This window comes from Bombina bombina, chromosome 6 (genome assembly GCF_027579735.1).
Source record: "Bombina bombina isolate aBomBom1 chromosome 6, aBomBom1.pri, whole genome shotgun sequence".
Classification (NCBI taxonomy): Eukaryota; Metazoa; Chordata; class Amphibia; order Anura; family Bombinatoridae; genus Bombina; species Bombina bombina.
In genome coordinates this window covers 1,251,636-1,277,493 of record NC_069504.1, presented here as the reverse complement: position 1 = coordinate 1,277,493, position 25,858 = coordinate 1,251,636, and the positions used below count along the sequence as shown (strand labels likewise).

Genomic DNA, 25,858 nt, shown 5'->3' with positions numbered 1-25,858 from the left:
TAACGTGTGTTTAGAAACCCTAGTCCTCTTCTGAGCCCAAACAAAAGACTCAAACAGTTTCTGCTGCTTTGTTAAATACCCAGAGGGTAGATCTAAAGGGAGGGTTTGGAACAAATACAAGAATTTAGGAAGGAGTGACATTTTTATTGCGTTAATCCGCCCCAACCAGGAGAGATGCCCCTGTTTCTGCCACGTCTCAAGCGTGATTCGAGATTGCTCCTGAAGTGGGATGTAATTAAGATCGAATAAGTCTGTGTGTTTGGGGTTGATGTCTATTCCTAGGTAGAGTAGCTTATTTGTAATCTGAAAAGAGGTGTGAGTGGAGACAAAGTGGAGATCCGCATTTGTCAGGTTCATTGGTATCAACATGGACTTCTCCATATTAATAGAGAAGTTTGAGACTCCCTTATAGTCCTCTAATTCAGTGAGAAGGGCAGGTAGGGATACAGACGGGGAGCGGATAGTGAATATAATATCGTCTGCATAAAGTAGGCACCACCTCTGGACTCGGCAAAAGTGATTCCCTGTATTTGTTTGTTTTCCCTAATTCTTGTTGCAAAGGCCTCCACCACCAAAGCGAAAAGCAGAGGAGAGAGCGGGCATCCCTGACGTGTACCGTTTCTAATAACTATTTTGTATGATAGCGTACTGTTGGCATTAACGCTGGCAGAAGGGTTGTGATATAAAGCTTGTATGCGGGATATTAAAGTGTTAGAGAATCCGTACCTTGACAGCGTGGCCCAGAGAAAATCCCAGTCCACCCTGTCAAAGGCCTTCTCAGCATCTGTGGAAAGTAGGACTAGGGGTGTTTTAAGTATGCTGGCGGTGAACATGGTCTGTAGGACTCTAATATTGTTGTCCTTGGCCTCTCTTTCAGGAATAAAACCAACTTGGTCCGTGTGAATGAGGGTGGGGAGTATTTTATTTAATCTGATTGCTAGAAGTTTTGCGAACAGTTTAATGTCGACATTTATCAGGGATATTGGGCGGTAGCTAGTGACCTGTTCTACATTTTTACCCGGCTTGGGGATTACCGATATCGTAGCCTCCAGAAGAGATTCCAAGAAACTACCCCCTTCATCTATGGAGTTGTACATCTGCAGCAAATGGGGGCTTAGTTGAGCTTTGAGCAGGTGGTAGAATTTGGGGGAGAATCCGTCTGGCCAGGAGCTTTACCCTGAGGGAGACTTTTTATGGCCAAGAGCAACTCCTGCATGGTAAATAATGTTAGTTTTGTTTTAAGACTACCTCTAGCACAGTTATTCTGTTAAAGTTTTTTGAAGCACTTTATTTGCATTATTGTTCACTTGAAGTTTATCTTAATTAGAAGAGGGAATATTTAATATTTATTTATTAATAATCTGTTAATTACAGTTTGATTTTGAAGTTTTACTTTATTGTAACGTAACCTTATTGGTTTACTAATGCAACTTCACAACGTCCTTTTTTTAATTTAATTGAGCGATTGTGTGTATGAGTGTATCACGTGTAAAAGGAGATATGAAAGGTGTGTGAATGGCCGGTAACAACGGCTGAAGCCTTGCCGTGGCGCTACTACTCACATGTATAATGTGTGTGTGTATGAGTGTATCACGTGTAAAAGGAGATATGAAAGGTGTGTGAATGGCCAGTAACAATGGCTGAAGCCTTTCCGTGACGTCACTGCTCACATGTATACTGTGTGTGTGTGTGTGTATGAGTATATCATGTGTAAAAGGAGATATGAAAGGTGTGTGAAAGGCCGGTAACAACGGCTGAAGCCTTGCTGTGACGTTACTGCTCACATGTATACTGTGTGTGTGTATGAGTGTATCACGTGTAAAAGGAGGTATAAAAGGTGTGTGAATGGCCGGTAACAATGGCTGAAGCCTTTCCGTGGCGTCACTGCTCACATGTATACTGTGTGTGTGTATGAGTGTATGATGTGTAAAAGGAGATATGAAAGGTGTGTGAATGGCCGGTAACAATGGCTGAAGCCTTGCCGTGACTTTACTGCTCACATGTATACTGTGTGTGTGTGTATGAGTGTATCATGTGTAAATGGAGGTATAAAAAGGTGTGTGAATGGCCGGTAACAATGGCTGAAGCCTCGCTGTGACGTTACTGCTCACATGTATACTGTGTGTGTATGAGTGTATGATATGTAAAAGGAGATATGAATGGTGTGTGAATGGCCGGTAACAATGGCTGAAGCCTTGCCGTGACGTCACTGCTCACATGTATACTGTGTGTGTGTATGAGTGTATCATGTGTAAAAGGAGATATGAAAGGTGTGTGAACGGCCGGTAACAATGGCTGAAGCCTTGCCGTGGCGTTACTGCTCACATGTATACTGTGTGTGTATGTGTGAGTGTATCATGTGTAAAAGGAGGTATGAAAGGTGTGTGAATGGCCGGTAACAATGGCTGAAGCCTTGCTGTGACGTTACTGCTCACATGTATACTGTGTGTGTGAGTGTATGATGTGTAAAAGGAGATATGAAAGGTGTGTGAATGGCCGGTAATAATGGCTGAAGCCTTGCCGTGGCGTCACTGCTCACATGTATACTGTGTGTGTGTATGAGTGTATGATGTGTAAAAGGAGGTATGAAAGGTGTGTGAATGGCCGGTAACAATGGCTGAAGCCTTGCCGTGACGTTACTGCTCACATGTATACTGTGTGTGTATGAGTGTATCATGTGTAAAAGGAGATATGAATGGTGTGTAAATGGCCGGTAACAACGGCTGAAGCCTTGCCGTGACGTTACTGCTCACATGTATACTGTGTGTGTATGAGTGTATCACGTGTAAAAAGAGATATGAAAGGTGTGTGAATGGCCGGTAACAATGGCTGAAGCCTTGCCGTGGTGTTACTGCTCATATGTATACTGTGTGTGTGTATGAGTGTATCATGTGTAAAAGGAGATATGAAAGGTGTGTGAATGGCCGGTAACAATGGCTGAAGCCTTGCCGTGGTGTTACTGCTCACATGTATACTGTGTGTGTATGAGTGTATCATGTGTAAAAGGAGGTATGAAAGGTGTGTGAATGGCCGGTAACAATGGCTGAAGCCTTTCCGTGCCGTCACTGCTCACATGTATACTGTGTGTGTGTGTGTATGAGTGTATGATGTGTAAAAGGAGATATGAAAGGTGTGTGAATGGCCGGTAACAATGGATGAAGCCTTGCCGTGACGTTACTGCTCACATGTATACTGTGTGTGTGTATGAGTGTATGGCCGAAGCCTTGCCGTGACGTTACTGCTCACATGTATACTGTGTGTGTATGAGTGTATGATGTGTAAAAGGAGATATGAAAGGTGTGTGAATGGCCGGTAACAATGGCTGAAGCCTTGTCGTGGTGTTACTGCTCACATGTATACTGTGTGTGTATGAGTGTATGATGTGTAAAAGGAGATATGAAAGGTGTGTGAATGGCCGGTAACAATGGCTGAAACCTTGCCATGGCGTTACTGCTCACATGTATACTGCGTGTGTGTGTGTATGAGTGTATGATGTGTAAAAGGAGATATGAAAGGTGTGTGAATGGCCGGTAACAATGGCTGAAGCCTTGCCGTGGTGTTACTGCTCACATGTATACTGTGTGTGTATGAGTGTATGATGTGTAAAAGGAGATATGAAAGGTGTGTGAATGGCCGGTAACAATGGCTGAAGCCTTGCCGTGGCGTTACTGCTCACATGTATACTGTGTGTGTGTATGAGTGTATCATGTGTAAAAGGAGGTATGAAAGGTGAGTGAATGGCCGGTAACAATGCCTGAAGCCTTGCTGTGACGTTACTGCTCACATGTATACTGTGTGTGTATGTGTGTATCATGTGTAAAAGGAGATATGAAAGGTGTGTGAATGGCCGGTAACAATGGCTGAAGCCTTGCCGTAACGTTACTGCTCACATGTATACTGTGTGTGTGTGTATGAGTGTATCACGTGTAAAATGAGGTATGAAAGGTGTGTGAATGGCCGGTAACAATGGCTGAAGCCTTGCTGTGACGTTACTGCTCACATGTATACTGTGTGTGTGAGTGTATGATGTGTAAAAGGAGATATGAAAGGTGTGTGAATGGCCGGTAACAATGGCTGAAGCCTTGTCGTGGTGTTACTGCTCACATGTATACTGTGTGTGTATGAGTGTATGATGTGTAAAAGGAGATATGAATGGTGTGTGAATGGCCGGTAACAATGGCTGAAGCCTTGCTGTGGCATTACTGCTCACATGTATACTGTGTGTGTGTGTATGAGTATATCATGTGTAAAAGGAGGTATGAAAGGTGTGTGAATGGCCGGTAACAATGGCTGAAGCCTTGCTGTGACGTTACTGCTCACATGTATACTGTGTGTGTATGAGTGTATCACGTGTAAAAGGAGGTATGAAAGGTGTGTGAATGGCCGGTAACAATGGCTGAAGCCTTTCCGTGCCGTCACTTCTCACATGTATACTGTGTGTGTGTGTATGAGTGTATGATGTGTAAAAGGAGATATGAAAGGTGTGTGAATGGCCGGGTAACAATGGCTGAAGCCTTGCCGTGGCGTTACTGCTCACATGTATACTGTGTGTGTGTGTATGAGTGTATGATGTGTAAAAGGAGGTATGAAAGGTTTGTGAATGGCCGGTAACAATGGCTGAAGCCTTGCCGTAACGTTACTACTCACATGTATACTGTGTGTGTGTGTATGAGTGTATGATGTGTAAAAGGAGGTATGAAAGGTGTGTGAATGGCCGGTAACAATGGCTGAAGCCTTGCCGTGGCGTCACTGCTCACATGTATACTGTGTGTGTGTATGAGTGTATCATGTGTAAAAGGAGGTATGAAAGGTGTGTGAATGGCCAGTAACAATGGCTGAAGCCTTGCCGTAACGTTACTACTCACATGTATACTGTGTGTGTGTGTATGAGTGTATGATGTGTAAAAGGAGATATGAAAGGTGTGTGAATGGCCGGTAACAATGGCTGAAGCCTTGCCGTGGCGTTACTGCTCACATGTATACTGTGTGTGTGTGTGAGTGTATCATGTGTAAAAGGAGATATGAAAGGTGTATGAATGGCCGGTAACAATGGCTAAAGCCTTGCCGTGACGTTACTGCTCACATGTATACTGTGTGTGTGAGTGTATCATGTGTAAAAGGAGGTATGAAAGGTGTGTGAATGGCCGGTAACAATGGCTGAAGCCTTGCCGTGACGTTACTGCTCACATGTATACTGTGTGTGTGTATGAGTGTATGATGTGTAAAAGGAGATATGAAAGGTGTGTGAATGGCCGGTAACAATGGCTGAAGCCTTGCCGTGGCGTTACTGCTCACATGTATACTGTGTGTGTGTGTATGAGTGTATCATGTGTAAAAGGAGGTATGAAAGGTGAGTGAATGGCCGGTAACAATGCCTGAAGCCTTGCTGTGACGTTACTGCTCACATGTATACTGTGTGTGTATGTGTGTATCATGTGTAAAAGGAGATATGAAAGGTGTGTGAATGGCCGGTAACAATGGCTGAAGCCTTGCCGTAACGTTACTGCTCACATGTATACTGTGTGTGTGTGTATGAGTGTATCACGTGTAAAAGGAGGTATGAAAGGTGTGTGAATGGCCGGTAACAATGGCTGAAGCCTTGCTGTGACGTTACTGCTCACATGTATACTGTGTGTGTGAGTGTATGATGTGTAAAAGGAGATATGAAAGGTGTGTGAATGGCCGGTAACAATGGCTGAAGCCTTGTCGTGGTGTTACTGCTCACATGTATACTGTGTGTGTATGAGTGTATGATGTGTAAAAGGAGATATGAATGGTGTGTGAATGGCCGGTAACAATGGCTGAAGCCTTGCTGTGGCATTACTGCTCACATGTATACTGTGTGTGTGTGTATGAGTATATCATGTGTAAAAGGAGGTATGAAAGGTGTGTGAATGGCCGGTAACAATGGCTGAAGCCTTGCTGTGACGTTACTGCTCACATGTATACTGTGTGTGTATGAGTGTATCACGTGTAAAAGGAGGTATGAAAGGTGTGTGAATGGCCGGTAACAATGGCTGAAGCCTTTCCGTGCCGTCACTTCTCACATGTATACTGTGTGTGTGTGTATGAGTGTATGATGTGTAAAAGGAGATATGAAAGGTGTGTGAATGGCCGGTAACAATGGCTGAAGCCTTGCCGTGGCGTTACTGCTCACATGTATACTGTGTGTGTGTGTATGAGTGTATGATGTGTAAAAGGAGGTATGAAAGGTGTGTGAATGGCCGGTAACAATGGCTGAAGCCTTGCCGTAACGTTACTACTCACATGTATACTGTGTGTGTGTGTATGAGTGTATGATGTGTAAAAGGAGGTATGAAAGGTGTGTGAATGGCCGGTAACAATGGCTGAAGCCTTGCCGTGGCGTCACTGCTCACATGTATACTGTGTGTGTGTATGAGTGTATCATGTGTAAAAGGAGGTATGAAAGGTGTGTGAATGGCCAGTAACAATGGCTGAAGCCTTGCCGTAACGTTACTACTCACATGTATACTGTGTGTGTGTGTATGAGTGTATGATGTGTAAAAGGAGATATGAAAGGTGTGTGAATGGCCGGTAACAATGGCTGAAGCCTTGCCGTGGCGTTACTGCTCACATGTATACTGTGTGTGTGTGTGAGTGTATCATGTGTAAAAGGAGATATGAAAGGTGTATGAATGGCCGGTAACAATGGCTAAAGCCTTGCCGTGACGTTACTGCTCACATGTATACTGTGTGTGTGAGTGTATCATGTGTAAAAGGAGGTATGAAAGGTGTGTGAATGGCCGGTAACAATGGCTGAAGCCTTGCCGTGACGTTACTGCTCACATGTATACTGTGTGTGTGTATGAGTGTATGATGTGTAAAAGGAGATATGAAAGGTGTGTGAATGGCCGGTAACAATGGCTGAAGCCTTGCCGTGGCGTTACTGCTCACATGTATACTGTGTGTGTGTGTATGAGTGTATCATGTGTAAAAGGAGGTATGAAAGGTGTGTGAATGGCCGGTAACAATGGCTGAAGCCTTGCCGTGACGTTACTGCTCACATGTATACTGTGTGTGTGTATGAGTGTATGAGTGTATGATGTGTAAAAGGAGGTATGAAAGTTGTGTGAATGGCCGGTAACAATGGCTGAAGCCTTGCCGTGGCGTTACTGCTCACATGTATACTGTGTGTGTATGAGTGTATCACGTGTAAAAGGAGATATGAAAGGTGTGTGAATGGCCGGTAACAATGGCTGAAGCCTTGCCGTGGCGTTACTACTCACATGTATACTGTGTGTGTGTGTATGAGTGTATCACGTGTAAAAGGAGGTATGAAAGGTGTGTGAATGGCCGGTAACAATGGCTGAAGCCTTGCTGTGACGTTACTGCTCAAATGTATACTGTGTGTGTGTGTATGAGTGTATGATGTGTAAAAGGAGATATGAAAGGTGTGTGAATGGCCGGTAACAATGGCTGAAACCTTGCCATGGCGTTACTGCTCACATGTATACTGCGTGTGTGTGTGTATGAGTGTATGATGTGTAAAAGGAGATATGAATGGTGTGTGAACGGCCGGTAACAATGGCTGAAGCCTTGCCGTGGCGTTACTGCTCACATGTATACTGTGTGTGTGTATGAGTGTATCACGTGTAAAAGGAGATATGAAAGGTGTGTGAATGGCCGGTAACAATGGCTGAAGCCTTGCCGTGGCGTTACTGCTCACATGTATACTGTGTGTGTGTGTGTGAGTGTATCATGTGTAAAAGAAGATATGAAAGTTGTGTGAATGGCCGGTAACAATGGCTGAAGCCTTGCCGTGACGTTACTGCTCACATGTATACTGTGTGTGTATGAGTGTATGATGTGTAAAAGGAGGTATGAAAGGTGTGTGAATGGCCGGTAACAATGGCTGAAGCCTTGCCGTGACGTTACTGCTCACATGTATACTGTGTGTGTGTGTATGAGTGTATGATGTGTAAAAGGAGGTATGAAAGGTGTGTGAATGGCCGGTAACAATGGCTGAAGCCTTGCCGTAACGTTACTTCTCATATGTATACTGTGTGTGTGTATGAGTGTATCATGTGTAAAAGGAGATATGAAAGGTGTGTGAATGGCCGGTAACAATGGCTGAAGCCTTGTCGTGGTGTTACTGCTCACATGTATACTGTGTGTGTGTATATGAGTGTATGATGTGTAAAAGGAGGTATGAAAGGTGTGTGAATGGCCGGTAACAATGGCTGAAGCCTTGCCGTGGCGTTACTGCTCACATGTATACTGTGTGTGTGTATGAGTGTATCACGTGTAAAATGAGATATGAAAGGTGTGTGAATGGCCGGTAACAATGGCTGAAGCCTTGCCGTGGCGTTACTACTCACATGTATAACGTGTGTGTGTATGAGTGTATCACGTGTAAAAGGAGGTATGAAAGGTGTGTGAATGGCCGGTAACAATGGCTGAAGCCTTTCTGTGGCGTTACTGCTCACATGTATACTGTGTGTGTGTATGAGTGTATCACGTGTAAAAGGAGATATGAAAGGTGTGTGAATGGCCGGTAACAATGGCTGAAACCTTGCCGTGACGTTACTGCTCACATGTATACTGTGTGTGTGTATGAGTGTATCATGTGTAAAAGGAGATATGAAAGGTGTGTGAATGGCCGGTAACAATGGCTGAAGCCTTGTCGTGACGTTACTGCTCACATCTATACTGTGTGTGTGTATGAGTGTATCATGTGTAAAAGGAGGTATGAAAGGTGTGTGAATGGCCGGTAACAATGGCTGAAGCCTTGCCATGGCGTTACTGCTCACATGTATACTGTGTGTGTATGAGTGTATCATGTGTAAAAGGAGATATGAAAGGTGTGTGAATGGCCGGTAACAATGGCTGAAGCCTTGCCGTGACGTTACTGCTCACATGTATACTGTGTGTGTGTATGAGTGTATCATGTGTAAAAGGAGGTATGAAAGGTGTGTGAATGGCCGGTAACAATGGCTGAAGCCTTGCCGTGGCGTCACTGCTCACATGTATACTGTGTGTGTGTATGAGTGTATCATGTGTAAAATGAGGTATGAAAGGTGTGTGAATGGCCGGTAACAATGGCTGAAGCCTTGCCGTGGCGTCACTGCTCACATGTATAACGTGTGTGTATGAGTGTATGATGTGTAAAAGGAGGTATGAAAGGTGTGTGAATGGCCGGTAACAATGGCTGAAGCCTTGCCGTGGCGTCACTGCTCACATGTATACTGTGTGTGTGAATGAGTGTATCACGTGTAAAAGGAGATATGAAAGGTGTGTGAATGGCCGGTAACAATGGCTGAAGCCTTGTCGTGGTGTTACTGCTCACATGTATACTGTGTGTGTGTATGAGTGTATCATGTTTAAAAGGAGGTATGAAAGGTGTGTGAATGGCCGGTAACAATGGCTGAAGCCTTGCCGTGGCGTTACTGCTCACATGTATACTGTGTGTGTGTATGAGTGTATCATGTGTAAAAGGAGGTATGAAAGGTGTGTGAATGGCCGGTAACAATGGCTGAAGCCTTGCCGTAACGTTACTGCTCAAATGTATACTGTGTGTGTGTATGAGTGTATCACGTGTAAAAGGAGATATGAAAGGTGTGTGAATGGCCGGTAACAATGGCTGAAGCCTTGCCGTGGCGTTACTACTCACATGTATAACGTGTGTGTGTATGAGTGTATCACGTGTAAAAGGAGATATGAAAGGTGTGTGAATGGCCGGTAACAATGGCTGAAGCCTTGCCGTGGCGTTACTACTCACATGTATAATGTGTGTGTGTATGAGTGTATCACGTGTAAAAGGAGGTATGAAAGGTGTGTGTTACGGTTGCCTCCAGGCTGGCTGGAAGTTGGACCGTAGAAAAGGATGCTCCTAGCGCTCACCAAAGGAGCAGCAGCACCGTGGACACTCTAACTGCTGCGTAGCCACCATCAGTAATGCAGACTATATGAACCACCGCTGCTGGGCTGGTATCTCGCCGTCTGCTCTGCGCCCTGGACCTACGACCAGGCTCCAGTAGGCGAACCTCTTCCTTCTGTAGCAATCCCTGTAGCTAAGGGAGTATGAAAAACATAGCAATCCCTGTAGTGATTATAAGCTGTCCCCTACAAACATGAGTCAAAGCTGCAAGTTAGAGGGTCAAAAATAGGTCTGATGTGCTGGAGCACACAGCCTGCTTTTTATTCAGGTTACATGCAAACAGGACACTCTCAGGGGGAGGCATAAAATCCCCCATCACACATTTGATATTAGATAGAGAGACACTCCCTTTGACAGGCCACAACATTTACTTCAGCAGATAACATTACACACAATAAAACAATGCAGTCCACCTTATCAATACTAGTCTGATTAGACAATGGGAAAGTTGATCACTAAACCTAATTAGAGCTAATCCCAGCAGACTTGTATTTAGAATAGGTTTCTTGAAGCTGAACAAAATTTAACTCTTAATGGCACACAATGAAACTGAACCAAGTGGGAGAAAGCCAGAGACAAGTCATTTCACAGGTCTGGGGACATAGTCTTAAAGGGGCATTGTTCATCAAAGTCACAATATGTCCCCAGACGGTTCCCAAAGGGCCACACACACCCCACAAAAGTCAATATACTCTCAGGGGCACAATCTTCCAGGGGCCATAGTCATGAGGAAGGAGGCTGGCAAATAGGCTTCTCCAAAATCCAGGGAAGCAGGGCAACCTTCCATTTAAAGGGCCAGTCACAAATAGCAGTTTGTAACATATCTCCCCTTTTGGAGGGAGACTAACAAGGCACCTGACCTTCTGTCGGTCAGTGCCTAAGTTAGTCTCGCAACCCACCCACAAATAAACACTAGCAGCAAAGCAGCCCCCCCACAACAAGTAGCACTGGCCTGTAGGTTCCAGGTTATAGGATGAAAGTGTAGCATCCTCTGCCTTCCTGGCGCAGCTGTGCAAATAGCTGATGGTACTTGGGGGGCAGAGGCCAGCGGCACTCTGCCCTGGTGCCAGCGCTTCTGCTGGGGTGAGGGGTTTGCAGGCCAGTCCTGTAACAAGGGGGTCTGTAGGGCAGAGGCCAGCAGCGCTCTGTTCTGATGCCAGCTCTTCTGCTGGGGGAATTGGGGCATAGTCCTGCCCGGTGGCAAAGGGAACGTGGGGGTCAGTGGGGGTTAACATCTCCACTGTTAACCCTGGGCCCAAGTTAGGAGTTAGCTGGGGAGGGGGAGATTGGCTTACCTCCTCCTCCTGATACTCCGGCGGCCGTTGGGAAGGGAGGTCGATGCTCTCCTCTTCCTGTGGAACATGCTGCGGCTGGGGAGAGAGACCGGTTGTCTCCTCTCCCTGGAAGGCACACTCCGGCTGGGGAGGGAGGTCGATGCTCTCCCCTCCCTGTAGCTGGGTCTGTCGCTGGGGATCTGGGCAGCCTGCCCAGCATCCCTGTAGGGCCAGTAGAGAGACTGCGGTCCCATCTCCACCTGCCTGCTGGGGGTCCTCCCAGGACCAGTCTATGAGGCCTGCTGCCTCTGGTATCTCTGGTTGGGGTTGGGGAAGGAGACCGGTTGTCTCTTCCCTCTGCACAGTATACTGCCGCTGGGGAGGGAGGTCGCTGCTCTCCTCTCCCTGTGGAACATGCTGCGGCTGGGGAGAGAGACCAGGTGTCCATACCCTCAAACTCCACAGTTGGCGCTCAAAGGCTCGTGCCGCTTTGTTCTCCGTATCCAATTCCCGGATGATGCGACTGACTACCTCCTGCGCAGGGTCTGGACCATATCGGACTAGCCGCCTCTTTACCTCTGGAACGAAATCCGCGCCCTCATAGCGACGGATCCGGTTGAGGTGCTCTTCACATGGTTCTGACCAGTATCTTGTCAGCTCCATGCTGCTGTAGGTAGGGACGCTGCGCAGTGGCTAGCGTTGCCCTCAATTACTCTCCTACGATACCAGTGCTGTTGTGGTGCTGCTCCTTGCGCTAGGACGCCAATCCCACCGCTGCCGCCAAATGTTACGGTTGCCTCCAGGCTGGCTGGAAGTTGGACCGTAGAAAAGGATGCTCCTAGCGCTCACCAAAGGAGCAGCAGCACCGTGGACACTCTAACTGCTGCGTAGCCACCATCAGTAATGCAGACTATATGAACCACCGCTGCTGGGCTGGTATCTCGCCGTCTGCTCTGCGCCCTGGACCTACGACCAGGCTCCAGTAGGCGAACCTCTTCCTTCTGTAGCAATCCCTGTAGCTAAGGGAGTATGAAAAACATAGCAATCCCTGTAGTGATTATAAGCTGTCCCCTACAAACATGAGTCAAAGCTGCAAGTTAGAGGGTCAAAAATAGGTCTGATGTGCTGGAGCACACAGCCTCCTTTTATTCAGGTTACATGCAAACAGGACACCCTCAGGGGGAGGCATAAAATCCCCCATCACACATTTGATATTAGATAGAGAGACACTCCCTTTGACAGGCTACAACATTTACTTCAGCAGATAACATTACACACAATAAAACAATGCAGTCCACCTTATCAATACTAGTCTGATTAGACAATGGGAAAGTTGATCACTAAACCTAATTAGAGCTAATCCCAGCAGACTTGTATTTAGAATAGGTTTCTTGAAGCTGAACAAAATTTAACTCTTAATGGCACACAATGAAACTGAACCAAGTGGGAGAAAGCCAGGGACAAGTCATTTCACAGGTCTGGGGACATAGTCTTAAAGGGGGCATTGTTCACCAGAGTCACAATATGTCCCCAGACGTTTCCCAAAGGGCCACACACACCCCACAAAAGTCAATATACTCTCAGGGGCACAATCTTCCAGGGGCCATAGTCATGAGGAAGGAGGCTGGCAAATAGGCTTCTCCAAAATCCAGGGAAGCAGGGCAACCTTCCATTTAAAGGGCCAGTCACAAATAGCAGTTTGTAACAGTGTGTGAATGGCCGGTAACAATGGCTGAAGCCTTGCCGTAACGTTACTGCTCACATGTATACTGTGTGTGTGTATGAGTGTATCACGTGTAAAAGGAGATATGAAAGGTGTGTGAATGGCCGGTAACAATGGCTGAAGCCGAGGACTTCCGGTGGGCGGGCGCTGTGAATGGAAGCAGGGGAAAGGAGCTCCGGACCCTATGCCACTGTAACGTAACAAATCCTAAAGTATTAGCCCAAAACTAGCCACAGTCCTTGGCGGGGGTCACCTACTCCTGTCCGGAGTGACATCGTTATCGGCAAGGAGTCTACCACCTGACTCCCCCACCGCGGAGCACCGCTTGAAAGAAGCAGGAGGAGAGTGACGGCAGTGAGCCGTCCTGCAACAACCCAAGACTCAAATCGGAGGGCAGCGACAGAGATACAAATCACCTACCAGTGACCTCCGGCGACAAAGACAGGCAGGTCTGGTTGAGAGGGTGAGTTTGAGCTTTGGCGGCAAAACGCCATCTTGCCTTACCGGAGGGGATAGAGAAGGAGAGTGACGCACATACAGCGCAGCGCACTCCCCAGAAAAACAAAGCTAAACCCCAGGGGCAAAACCACATTAATAGGCTGGGCAGACTAGACATGGCATAACGCAGCTTACAACACCCAGAAAAAATTACAGGCCCAGGATTAGACTCCTCACTGGGCAATTCTCCCTCACTAAAAGTAATAAATAAGCAGAAGAAATCAACAGCCCAGAGCCAGCATTAGGTAACTGACACCTCTCGGTACAGCTGCTGCAGGATTGGTAAAGCAAATTATTACTAGCAAGTGGAGTACAATTGCTGGGAGAAAGGGATAAAGAGACATTACAAGTGAAAGTTTGGCTACTAATCTCATACCCCCCTGTAGCTGAGTGATTGAACTGACCACCTGTTCCCCTGACATCTTCTGGAGGCTTTACAGATATAAACACACAGATAAAGCACAGGGGCCCCGGTGTACAGGACTTAAACCATCTGTGAACGCAAGAATCCACCCAGTACTGGCTGGGGGGATATCCTCACAGCTCTCTCTGATACCTTATTGTAATTATTCAGTAACTGAGGAGGGGACACCGCTCCTAGCAGCAATGCAAGGCTAAATCAAATGGGTATATCCCCCCCCGCTCACCCACCGCTTATGAAAGCTTGCTAGACACCCTAGGTGACCTGGTACCTCCAGACCTGGCTGCCATTACTCACGTAATTTTCTCCTTTTAGTGATGGTGTCACTTCAGTAACGGAGACATCTCAGTAACGGTGCCATCTTTGCAGCACACAGTTGGAATAGCAACTGTGAACCCCCCAGAACTGTATGCAAAAATATTACGACTCTTACTCCAAAAAAACAGACACAATGACAAACAGATTGAAGAATGCAGACAAGAAAAGACACCAGTCAGAGCATCAACAAGCTTCAGGGCAGGTTGAAGATGTGTCACCCATCAGCCTCATGGACACCCACCCAATTGTTACCCAGATCTCAGCATTATTTCTACCAAAAATTGAACAGCTTCAGACAGGCATGGACTCACTCACGGCAGAGGTTAAATCTTTTAATGGTAGACTGACACAGGTGGAGCAAAAGGTAGCAGATGGGGAAACCCGTCATAGGGAAACTGCAACTCAGGTTCACACCCTACAACAGCAGAACGAACGGCTGTGGGCTAAGATTGACGACCTGGAAAACAGGTCACGCCGTAACAATTTGAGGATAGTGGGGGTCTCTGAGTCACTCCCAGGTTCCCAACTAATTGAGTTTGCAGAAAGAACCCTGCCGGAACTGCTCAACATCTCCAAAGAGCATCTACCCTATACAGCAGAAAGAGCACACAGGGTGGGTGACCAGAGGAAGCAAAGTGAACAAAACCAACCACCAAGGCAAGTCATGGTGAAATACCTCAACTTTAAAGATAAAATATCTATCCTACAAGCATACAGGAAAACTCCACAACTAGAATACAACGGAAAAAGAATCTACCTGTTCCAGGACTATTCTGCGGCAGTAGCTGCCAGAAGACGAGAATTTTCACCGTACTGTAAACAACTTTTAGAACAAGGCCGAACGGCAGCCCTGCTGTTCCCAGCCAGACTGAGACTTCACACTGCAAGAGGACCACTATTCTTTGACTCACCAAATTTGCTGAAACTTCACCTACAAAGAGAGGGAGAGGAGCGACAAATTGCAGATGAAGATGACACCGCTGCTTAAGCCAGCGGTTGGTGCCAGGTCAACGGACCATATATAATAAAAAACTGGCAAAGCTATAACGCTGAAAACATGTATCCTTGAAAAGTGAGGGGGGGGGGGGCGACCCCCCCTTCTTGTTTATTGTTTCTTGTTATTTTTCTTGTTCCTTGTTTTTTCTTGTTGTTTTTCTTTTCTTGGTTTTTTTTCCTAGACGAGAACTCAAGTCCTTCACTACATATTTGGGACTGTTGGAGGAGGGGGCAATTAACCTAATTGTTTCCTGATATATGTATTGTTTATTGTATGCACTAACCATTTGAATTCAGGGAAGAGCTGACCTGTCCTGCCCAGAGGCGCCACTCCGGGGGGAAGGGAGAAGGTACGGGGGCAATCCATGCAATAGTGAGTACTGTTTTCCTTCCACACTTCCTAAAAGGCTCGCACAACAACATATATCCTAGTACCAAGTCTCTAGATCTACACAACCAACAAACACTCACTAGAACCCAAAATGAAACTAACTACATGGAATGTGGGAGGGATCACGTCCCCAATTAAGAGAAAAGTGATACTTAGACAGCTAAACACTATGAAGACGGATATAGCAATATTAGAGGAAACACACCTTTCGCAGAAAGAGCATCAAAAACTCAAGCAGAGCTGGGTGGGGGAGGTCTTATACACCACCTATGAAGGGAAGAGGGCTAGAGGAGTAGCAATTCTTTTCCGTAAAAATCTAAGCTATAAGGTCACGCAAACTGTTATAGACCCGGAGGGAAGATACCTGATAGTCAGACTACAAATAGGAGCATTACATATAGTACTCTGTGGGGTGTATGGCCCCCACACAGAAAAGAAAACATTCCTGACTCAACTACAAACTCAGCTCATCCAGTTTGCAGAGCTCCCAATTGTAATGGGAGGCGACTTCAATATTGCCCCACACACACCAGCAGACAGGTTCCGTAACCCAGACTATGCACCGCAAAAGACAACAATATGGAAAGGTTCCAAGAGGGAAACCCGTATCTTACTTAACTTCAGAAACACCTTAACCCTCTCGGATGTCTGGAGAGATAGAAACCCAGAGGCCCGAGACTACACCTGCCTACACCCAGCGAAAACAACCCTATCCCGCATAGACTACTTCTTAGTTACCAGCTCCTTTTGTCCTCATATAACTGACATCAAAATTGATCCCATAACGATTTCAGATCATGCCCCGGTTTCACTTCACATAGACACAGATGCTCCACACAGACAAGCACACAGGTGGCGATTTCCGTCACACTTATACCACGACCTCAACTTACGCAAATACCTGATAGGGGAATGGTTAACATATAAAGAACTGAACGCACAGCATTTGGGTGACATTTCTCTATTCTGGGAATCAGCAAAGGCGGTGTTGAGAGGGGTGGTGATGGCATATGCGGCCAAAGTTAGGAAAACACGAAGAGCAAGGGGGGACCTACTCTTACGTCAGATACTAAATGCCAGAAACAAATACTTGAGACATCCTACAGAACAGAACAGGAATAAATATAGAGAGGTTAAAGACTTGAGAGACACTTATCTGATACAAACAACGGTTGCTGCCCAAAACCGCTCTCAGGCTAAATATTACAGGTACGGAAACCGTACGGGGAAATTATTGGCTCGGCTCACAAGGTTAGATAGAAAGCCAAACACTATAGTGGCCATCAAGGACAAAGACAATATACTTACTCAAGATTCAGAAATACAACAGGCATTCACCTCATATTACTCTAACTTGTACGACTCTCAAGACATAGACGTAGAAAAGAAAGACGCATTTTGTAGAGAGTTAACATTACCACAGCTAAATGAGGATCAGGTAGGGAAACTCAATGCCCCAATTCAACCCCTGGAAATTACAAAGGCCATCGATTCGCTCCCCCTAGAAAAAACCCCGGGACCTGATGGACTGCCCGGGGAATTCTATAAAATGCTCAGTGGGGAGACGGTGGACACTCTTGCCCTACTGTATAACGCAATCCTAGAAGGAAGAGCAAAATTAACCAATAGATTCGCAGAAGCAAATATTACAGTCCTCCCCAAACCCGACAGGGACCCCCTACTCACAGCATCCTACAGACCAATCTCCCTGCTAAATTCGGACTATAAACTACTCACCAAAATATTGGCCAATAGACTGGCGGGGGTACTCCCCCTCCTAGTTCAGGAAGACCAAACCGGGTTTGTTAAAGGAAGGTCCGCAGTCAAAAATATGAGAAAATTGCAATTAGTATTAACACACTTTTGGGAGAGACGGGGGGAGGATCGAGATCAGAATGCGAATGAGGCCTGCCTGATCCTAGTGGACGCTGAAAAAGCATTCGATAAAATATTATGGGACCATTTATTTACCACCCTGAGACAATTTGGCATACGGGGACCCTATTTGAGAGCTATTGAGACCATATACAACACTCCCCAAGCGGCGATCCTGATAAACGGGAAGCCATCAAAGACATTCACTCTCAGGAGGGGCACGAGGCAGGGGTGCCCTCTTTCACCCCTCCTGTTTGACCTCGCATTGGAGCCCCTAGCGATTAGGATTAGGAAGGAGACAGCAGGGCTGAGTATAGGCAGGGAAACAATACACCTGTCACTCTTTGCAGACGACATGATACTCTACACAAGAGACCCCAGGGAAAACATCCCTAAAGTAATGAGGGTGATAGCTGAGTTTAGTGATATTTCAGGATATAGGATAAATAAAGATAAGTCTGAACTACTATGGCTACAGAATAATGACCCTAGTGTACCATTAGAAGATAACTTTAAAGTGATCTCACACACATTTAAATATCTAGGTATCAATCTGACTAGAAATCCCACCCAATGGTACGCAGTCAATTTCAAACCACTGTTGCAAAATCTAAAACAAAAACTTTTGACCTGGGCTTCACTACCCCTGACCTTATCGGGGAGAGTGGGGCTTATTAAAATGATCCTGTTCCCTAAGCTCCTCTATACCCTGCAGATGCTCCCTGAGCTGCTGCATAAAAAAGACCTTGGGACACTAAACAGGGACATTCTATATTTCATCTGGAAGGGGAAAAAACACAGAATCAGTTATCAGAAAATGACTTGTCAACCAGAGCGTGGAGGCTTTGGACTTCCCAACATTGAATATTATAACTGGGCAGCCTTAACAAAGTATGTGATGGACTGGTTGGTGGACGGGGGGCACTTTACCAATTATGCACTAGAATCAGAAATCATCAAACCATGGTCATTAAAAATGCTCCCACACATGAATAGAGCTCAGGCAGACCCCATACTGGGAGGGGCGGGTCTTTTCCGTCACCCCATAAGAGCATGGTGGAAATTGTGCAGGACACTGGGGGTCTCACACAATCACACAACTTTTCTGCCCCTCAGGGGTAATCCAGACTTTCCCGCAGGATTCACCACAAAACCATTTAAGCAATGGGAGGAATGGGGGGTTAAGAGTCTAAAGCAAATACTATCAGACGATAGGTCCACAGTCCGCCCATTCATCGAATTACAGAGAGACTATGGTATACCTAACTCGCACCATTTTGCCTACCTACAAGTCAAACATTACGTGCAAAATCTCTTGAGAACGGGGAACATGTTAGAAACTGACTGTGACATTTACAAACTCTTGAAGTTGATGAAGGGAGGGATGACCTCTATCTCACATACCTATAACACTCTCCAGTCTAAGCCCAATAAATAAAATATTGAACAGCTGAGAACCGCCTGGGAAAACAGGATAGGCCACAACATTGCAGACGAATATGTAGAGCAAAGCTTTGTAAAGGTGAGGAAGGCTTCTCTCTCAAACGAAATTAGGGAATCCCACACTAAACTCGTTCACAACGCATACATAACACCCAAAATGTTCCATAAGTGGAAGACAGATGCAATGGGAATATGCCCGAAATGCTCAAACCCCAACCCAGACATACTACACATGATATGGAACTGTCCGCAGTTAACAAAATTTTGGGCCATGGCACAGAGGTGGTTGGAAAAGTGTACAGGGGACAAAATCCAGTTGTCAGACGAAATGGTGATTTTCCTACATGCTCAGACAAAGACTAGCCAGCACACAGAGTTCATACACAACGTTATACTACACGCAAGAAAACTCATCCTAAAGCAATGGATGATGCAGGCACCCCCAACCTTCACACAGCTCAAGGAAATAGTAAGAAAGCAAATGATTTATGAACAACTTGACACTCAGGGGGACATTACACGCAGAACGAAAAAATTTGTAACTAAATGGGAAACCTTTATTTACACGCTAGACCTAGCGCATCAGAAACAGATTATTTACCCATTCAAAGATGCTGAGTTTATATTGAACGCCCAACTACACGGGAAATGGAACTTATTTACGTAACGGCTCGGACATGATAACAATTGCCAGAGATGTTACAGGGCTCAGGGCACTGGGAACCCTGGGGTGGCGCCTGGGGTCGAGACAGAGAATAGGCAAGCTCTGGGAGAGGAGAGGATAATTGATTCATTTGACACATGCATGTTGCATTATACTGGTATGTTTACGTTACAGAATTCAATAGATATGTGTCTTCTACTGTCTCTTTCAGTAAGGGAGATGAACTGGAAAGTAGGAGAAGGGGCTATGTTATGAAGGAGGGTGGATAGGTGGAAAATTAAAATCAATGGTGCCACTGCAGTGATTTTGTTTGACAAGTATTGCACTCAGTTTGATATGTTATGTAATTCACATCGTTGTTACTGTATGTGGTACTGGAAAAATAAAGTATTTAAACAATGGCTGAAGCCTTGTCGTGGTGTTACTGCTCACATGTATACTGTGTGTGTATGAGTGTATGATGTGTAAAAGGAGATATGAAAGGTGTGTGAAGGGCCGGTAACAATGGCTGAAGCCTTGCCATGACGTTACTGCTCACATGTATACTGTGTGTGTGTGTATGAGTGTATCATGTGTAAAATGAGATATGAAAGGTGTGTGAATGGCCGGTAACAATGGCTGAAGCCTTGCCGTGACGTTACTGCTCACATGTATACTGTGTGTGTATGAGTGTATGATGTGTAAAAGGAGGTATGAAAGGTGTGTGAATGGCCGGTAACAATGGCTGAAGCCTTGCCGTGACGTTACTGCTCACATGTATACTGTGTGTGTATGAGTGTATGATGTGTAAAAGGAGGTATGAAAGGTGTGTGAATGGCCGGTAACAATGGCTGAAGCCTTGCCGTGGCGTCACTGCTCACATGTATACTGTGTGTGTATGAGTGTATGATGTGTAAAAGGAGGTATGAAAGGTGTGTGAATGGCCGGTAACAATGGCTGAAGCCTTGCCGTGGCGTTACTACTCACATGTATAACGTGTGTGTGTATGAGTGTATCACGTGTAAAAGGAGATATGAAAGGTGTGTGAATGGCCGGTAACAATGGCTGAAGCCTTGCCGTGGCGTTACTACTCACATGTATACTGTGTGTGTGTGTATGAGTGTATCACGTGTAAAAGGAGGTATGAAAGGTGTGTGAATGGCCGGTAACAATGGCTGAAGCCTTGCTGTGACGTTACTGCTCACATGTATACTGTGTGTGTGTGTGTGTATGAGTGTTTGATATGTAAAAGGAGATATGAATGGTGTGTGAACGGCCGGTAACAATGGCTGAAGCCTTGCCGTGGCGTTACTGCTCACATGTATACTGTGTGTGTGTATGAGTGTATCATGTGTAAAAGGAGATATGAAAGGTGTGTGAATGGCCGGTAACAATGGCTGAAGCCTTGCCATGGCGTTACTGCTCACATGTATACTGTGTGTGTATGAGTGTATGATGTGTAAAAGGAGATATGAAAGGTGTGTGAATGGCCGGTAACAATGGCTGAAGCCTTGCCGTGATTTTACTGCTCACATGTATACTGTGTGTGTATGAGTGTATCTTGTGTAAAAGGAGGTATGAAAGGTGAGTGAATGGCCGGTAACAATGCCTGAAGCCTTGCTGTGACGTTACTGCTCACATGTATACTGTGTGTGTATGAGTGTATCACGTGTAAAAGAAGGTATGAAAGGTGTGTGAATGGCCGGTAACAATGGCTGAAGCCTTGCCGTAACGTTACTGCTCACATGTATACTGTGTGTGTGTATGAGTGTATCACGTGTAAAAGGAGATATGAAAGGTGTGTGAATGGCCGGTAACAATGGCTGAAGCCTTGCCGTAACGTTACTGCTCACATGTATACTGTGTGTGTGTATGAGTGTATCATGTGTAAAAGAAGGTATGAAAGGTGTGTGAATGGCCGGTAACAATGGCTGAAGCCTTGCCGTAACGTTACTGCTCACATGTATACTGTGTGTGTGTATGAGTGTATCACGTGTAAAAGGAGATATGAAAGGTGTGTGAATGGCCGGTAACAATGGCTGAAGCCTTGCCGTAACGTTACTGCTCACATGTATACTGTGTGTGTGTATGAGTGTATCACGTGTAAAAGGAGATATGAAAGGTGTGTGAATGGCCGGTAACAATGGCTGAAGCCTTGTCGTGGTGTTACTGCTCACATGTATACTGTGTGTGTGTATGAGTGTATCATGTGTAAAAGGAGGTATGAAAGGTGTGTGAATGGCCGGTAACAATGGCTGAAGCCTTGCTGTGACGTTACTGCTCACATGTATACTGTGTGTGTATGAGTGTATCATGTGTAAAAGGAGGTATGAAAGGTGTGTGAATGGCCGGTAACAATGGCTGAAGCCTTGCTGTAACGTTACTGCTCAAATGTATACTGTGTTTGTGTATGAGTGTATCACGTGTAAAAGGAGATATGAAAGGTGTGTGAATGGCCGGTAACAATGGCTGAAGCCTTGCCGTGGCGTTACTACTCACATGTATAACGTGTGTGTGTATGAGTGTATCATGTGTAAAAGGAGGTATGAAAGGTGTGTGAATGGCCGGTAACAATGGCTGAAGCCTTGCCGTGACGTTACTGCTCACATGTATACTGTGTGTGTGTATGAGTGTATCACGTGTAAAAGGAGATATGAAAGGTGTGTGAATGGCCGGTAACAATGGCTGAAGCCTTGTCGTGGTGTTACTGCTCACATGTATACTGTGTGTGTGTGAGTGTATCACGTGTAAAAGGAGGTATGAAAGGTGTGTGAATGGCCGGTAACAATGGCTGAAGCCTTGCCGTAACGTTACTGCTCAAATGTATACTGTGTGTGTGTATGAGTGTATCACGTGTAAAAGGAGGTATGAAAGGTGTGTGAATGGCCGGTAACAATGGCTGAAGCCTTGCCGTGGCGTTACTACTCACATGTATAACGTGTGTGTGTATGAGTGTATCACGTGTAAAAGGAGATATGAAAGGTGTGTGAATGGCCGGTAACAATGGCTGAAGCCTTGTCGTGGTGTTACTGCTCACATGTATACTGTGTGTGTGTATGAGTGTATCATGTGTAAAAGGAGATATGAAAGTTGTGTGAATGGCCGGTAACAATGGCTGAAGCCTTGCCGTGACGTTACTGCTCACATGTATACTGTGTGTGTATGAGTGTATCACGTGTAAAAGGAGATATGAAAGGTGTGTGAATGGCCGGTAACAATGGCTGAAGCCTTGTCGTGGTGTTACTACTCACATGTATACTGTGTGTGTATGAGTGTATCACGTGTAAAAGGAGATATGAAAGGTGTGTGAATGGCCGGTAACAATGGCTGAAGCCTTGTCGTGGTGTTACTGCTCACATGTATACTGTGTGTGTATGAGTGTATCACGTGTAAAAGGAGATATGAAAGGTGTGTGAATGGCCGGTAACAATGGCTGAAGCCTTGCCGTGACGTTACTGCTCACATGTATACTGTGTGTGTGTATGAGTGTATCACGTGTAAAAGGAGGTATGAAAAGTGTGTGAATGGCCGGTAACAATGGCTGAAGCCTTGCCGTGGCGTTACTGCTCACATGTATACTGTGTGTGTGTATGAGTGTATGATGTGTAAAAGGAGATATGAAAGGTGTGTGAATGGCCGGTAACAATGGCTGAAGCCTTGTCGTGGTGTTACTGCTCACATGTATACTGTGTGTGTATGAGTGTATGATGTGTAAAAGGAGATATGAAAGGTGTGTGAATGGCCGGTAACAATGGCTGAAGCCTTGCCGTGACGTTACTGCTCACATGTATACTGTGTGTGTGTATGAGTGTATCATGTGTAAAAGGAGATATGAAAGGTGTGTGAATGGCCGGTAACAATGGCTGAAGCCTTGCTGTAACGTTACTGCTCACATGTATACTGTGTGTGTGTGTATGAGTGTATCACGTGTAAAATGAGGTATTAAAGGTGTGTGAATGGCCGGTAACAATGGCTGAAGCCTTGCTGTGGCATTACTGCTCACATGTATACTGTGTGTGTGTATGTGTGTATCATGTGTAAAAGGAGGTATGAAAGGTGTGTGAATGGCCGGTAACAATTGCTGAAGCCTTGCCGTGACGTTACTGCTCACATGTATACTGTGTCTGTGTGTATGAGTGAATCATGTGTAAATGGAGGTATGAAAGGTGTGTGAATGGCCGGTAACAATGGCTGAAGCCTTGCCGTGGTGTTACTGCTTACATGTATACTGTGTGTGTACACATGTGCTAATTCAACCTACCTGAGACTGTATGCAAGCTTTCTACGAGCCCTTGCTGGGGAAAATGTAATTTTAATATGCAGCAGCAAAAAAAAAAAAATCACATTACTCCATAACCAGAAAATGATATGGTGGGGGAGGGGGATTCTGAGTGCCTAGGGCAGCACAAAACCTAAATACGCCCCTGATCAGCCTTCATAGACCACACATTTGCCACTGCCCTTGTAGAGTGTGCCCGGATCCTATGTGGAACTGGTTAATTACTTGTTTATAAACTCGTTGAGACCTTTGAGGTGGATAACAGAAAATTCTTGTAATTCAGACATGTCTAGCAGAGGTGATGGCTACCAAAACTTTACACTAGACCAAAGGGTTAATGACATCGGATTTACATAATGACATTTAGTCAAACAGGAAGGAATAGAAAACCCCAACAATAATTCTACCACTAATTGCATTACCCAGTGTCTGGAGTCAGAAGCTACCTGAGGTAACCCCTGTAATGTCAGTAAATAGTCTGTACTGTTATAAAGCAGTCTACAACAGAGGGGTACAGGACCCAAATGGACCTGGGAAAGGAGCATTCCCTCACAAGTAAAATAGTTTCATGCAGTAAGCGGATACGGAATGTCCTTGTAGTGGTATTGCAGTAACAAGTCCAATCTAGGTTTTTTTAAATTTTAATTAAGCTTCTTGTGAATATTTATATGTGATTACATTAATTAACTGTAGACAGTTTGTGAGATAGTAACTCATGCCTTGTAGAGCTGATATAGATATATACAGTATATATAATTTAGTATTTGTCATTTGTGTAATTGTATTCAAAAAATTCTTCAATAAAAAGATTGTTCTAAAAAAACTTTTGTTCTGATTGCTCTTTGTGTTGCTTTACATGAAATTTCTCTTTGACTTGTAGCATTGGTTAACAGAGCATCACCTACTTGTTTTGTTGCAACCAAAGACTTCTGCAAAGTCTACGAGCTGCAAACGGCAGAAAAAGGAATGTTAGTGAATCTGGGCATGTATCTCACCCTGCTCAGTTTGGTTAGGTTTTGTCTCCAGTTTCCATCACAGAGCAAATTTACGTCTTCAAGACTGAGCACCGGCTCCTGGTAAGGGAAAGTAAGAAGATGGAATAAAGAGATGTAAAAAAAAAAAAAAAGAGAATGATACACAAAATGTAGTGACCAGTAATATCACAAAAACAATAGGAAACTAACCTTCAGCTGCTTGAGCCAGTCCCAGAGCAGAGAGCAGAGGACCCTGGGATTGCTCTCTGTAGACACTACTGACCACGCTCCCTCTTCATTAAGCAGCAGCTAAATAAACAATGAACAAGGATTAAAACCAGACATTTCTAATTTGTACTAAAAAGTCACTCCAATCCTGACCTCCAACTGAGCCTTCACCCAAAGCCCAGCCTCCAGTCATATGGCCAAACCACTCAGTAACCAATCACAAAAGCCTAGATACCTGGTGACAAATCACTCACAGCCCAGTCTCCTATTGACCAATCACATGGCAAAATCATGCAGAACCCAGTCATACAAAGTCTAGACATTTAGTGAAAAATCACTCACAGCCCAGTCTCCTATAGACCAGTCACATGGCTAAACCACCCAGTAACCAATCACACAAAAGCCTAGACACTCAGTGACAAATCACTCACAGCCCAGTCTCCTATAGACCAGTCACATAGCCAAACCACCCAGTAACCAATCACACAAAAGCCTAGACACTCAGTGACAAATCACTCACAGCCCAGTCTCCTATAGACCAGTCACATAGCCAAACCACCCAGTAACCAATCACACAAAAGCCTAGACACTCAGTGACAAATCACTCACAGCCCAGTCTCCTATAGACCACATAGCCAAACCACCTAGCTACCAATAGGGTTGCCAGGTGTCCGGTATTAGACCGGACTGTCCGTTATTTTTAGGTTACTGCCCGGTAATTTTATTTTAAAAAAAATGGACATAGCCTTAGTTTGCTTTTGAATTTATTTTTGACATTTTTTTACTATGGATGACGTCCATGGCCGGGCCAACCTACCTACCCAGCAGTAATTTACTAACCCATTAGCCCAGCCCTGGCAGCCTGTGTCCACCAACAGACCTTCTAGCCCTACGCTA

At 45.2% G+C, this 25,858-nt stretch overlaps 1 protein-coding gene across 1 annotated transcript in view; it reads right to left on the bottom strand.

Annotated features, from left to right (window-relative positions):
* Positions 1-25,858, bottom strand: part of LOC128662501 (protein tyrosine phosphatase domain-containing protein 1-like) — a 292,909-nt gene that overhangs the window by 61,490 nt on the left and 205,561 nt on the right. The window contains exons 9-10 of the mRNA XM_053716280.1: positions 24,944-25,042; positions 24,755-24,832 (exon numbers count right to left, since the gene is read on the bottom strand). Of these exons, the coding sequence (XP_053572255.1) occupies positions 24,755-24,832; positions 24,944-25,042 (177 nt within the window). The remainder of the gene's footprint in view (positions 1-24,754; positions 24,833-24,943; positions 25,043-25,858) is intronic.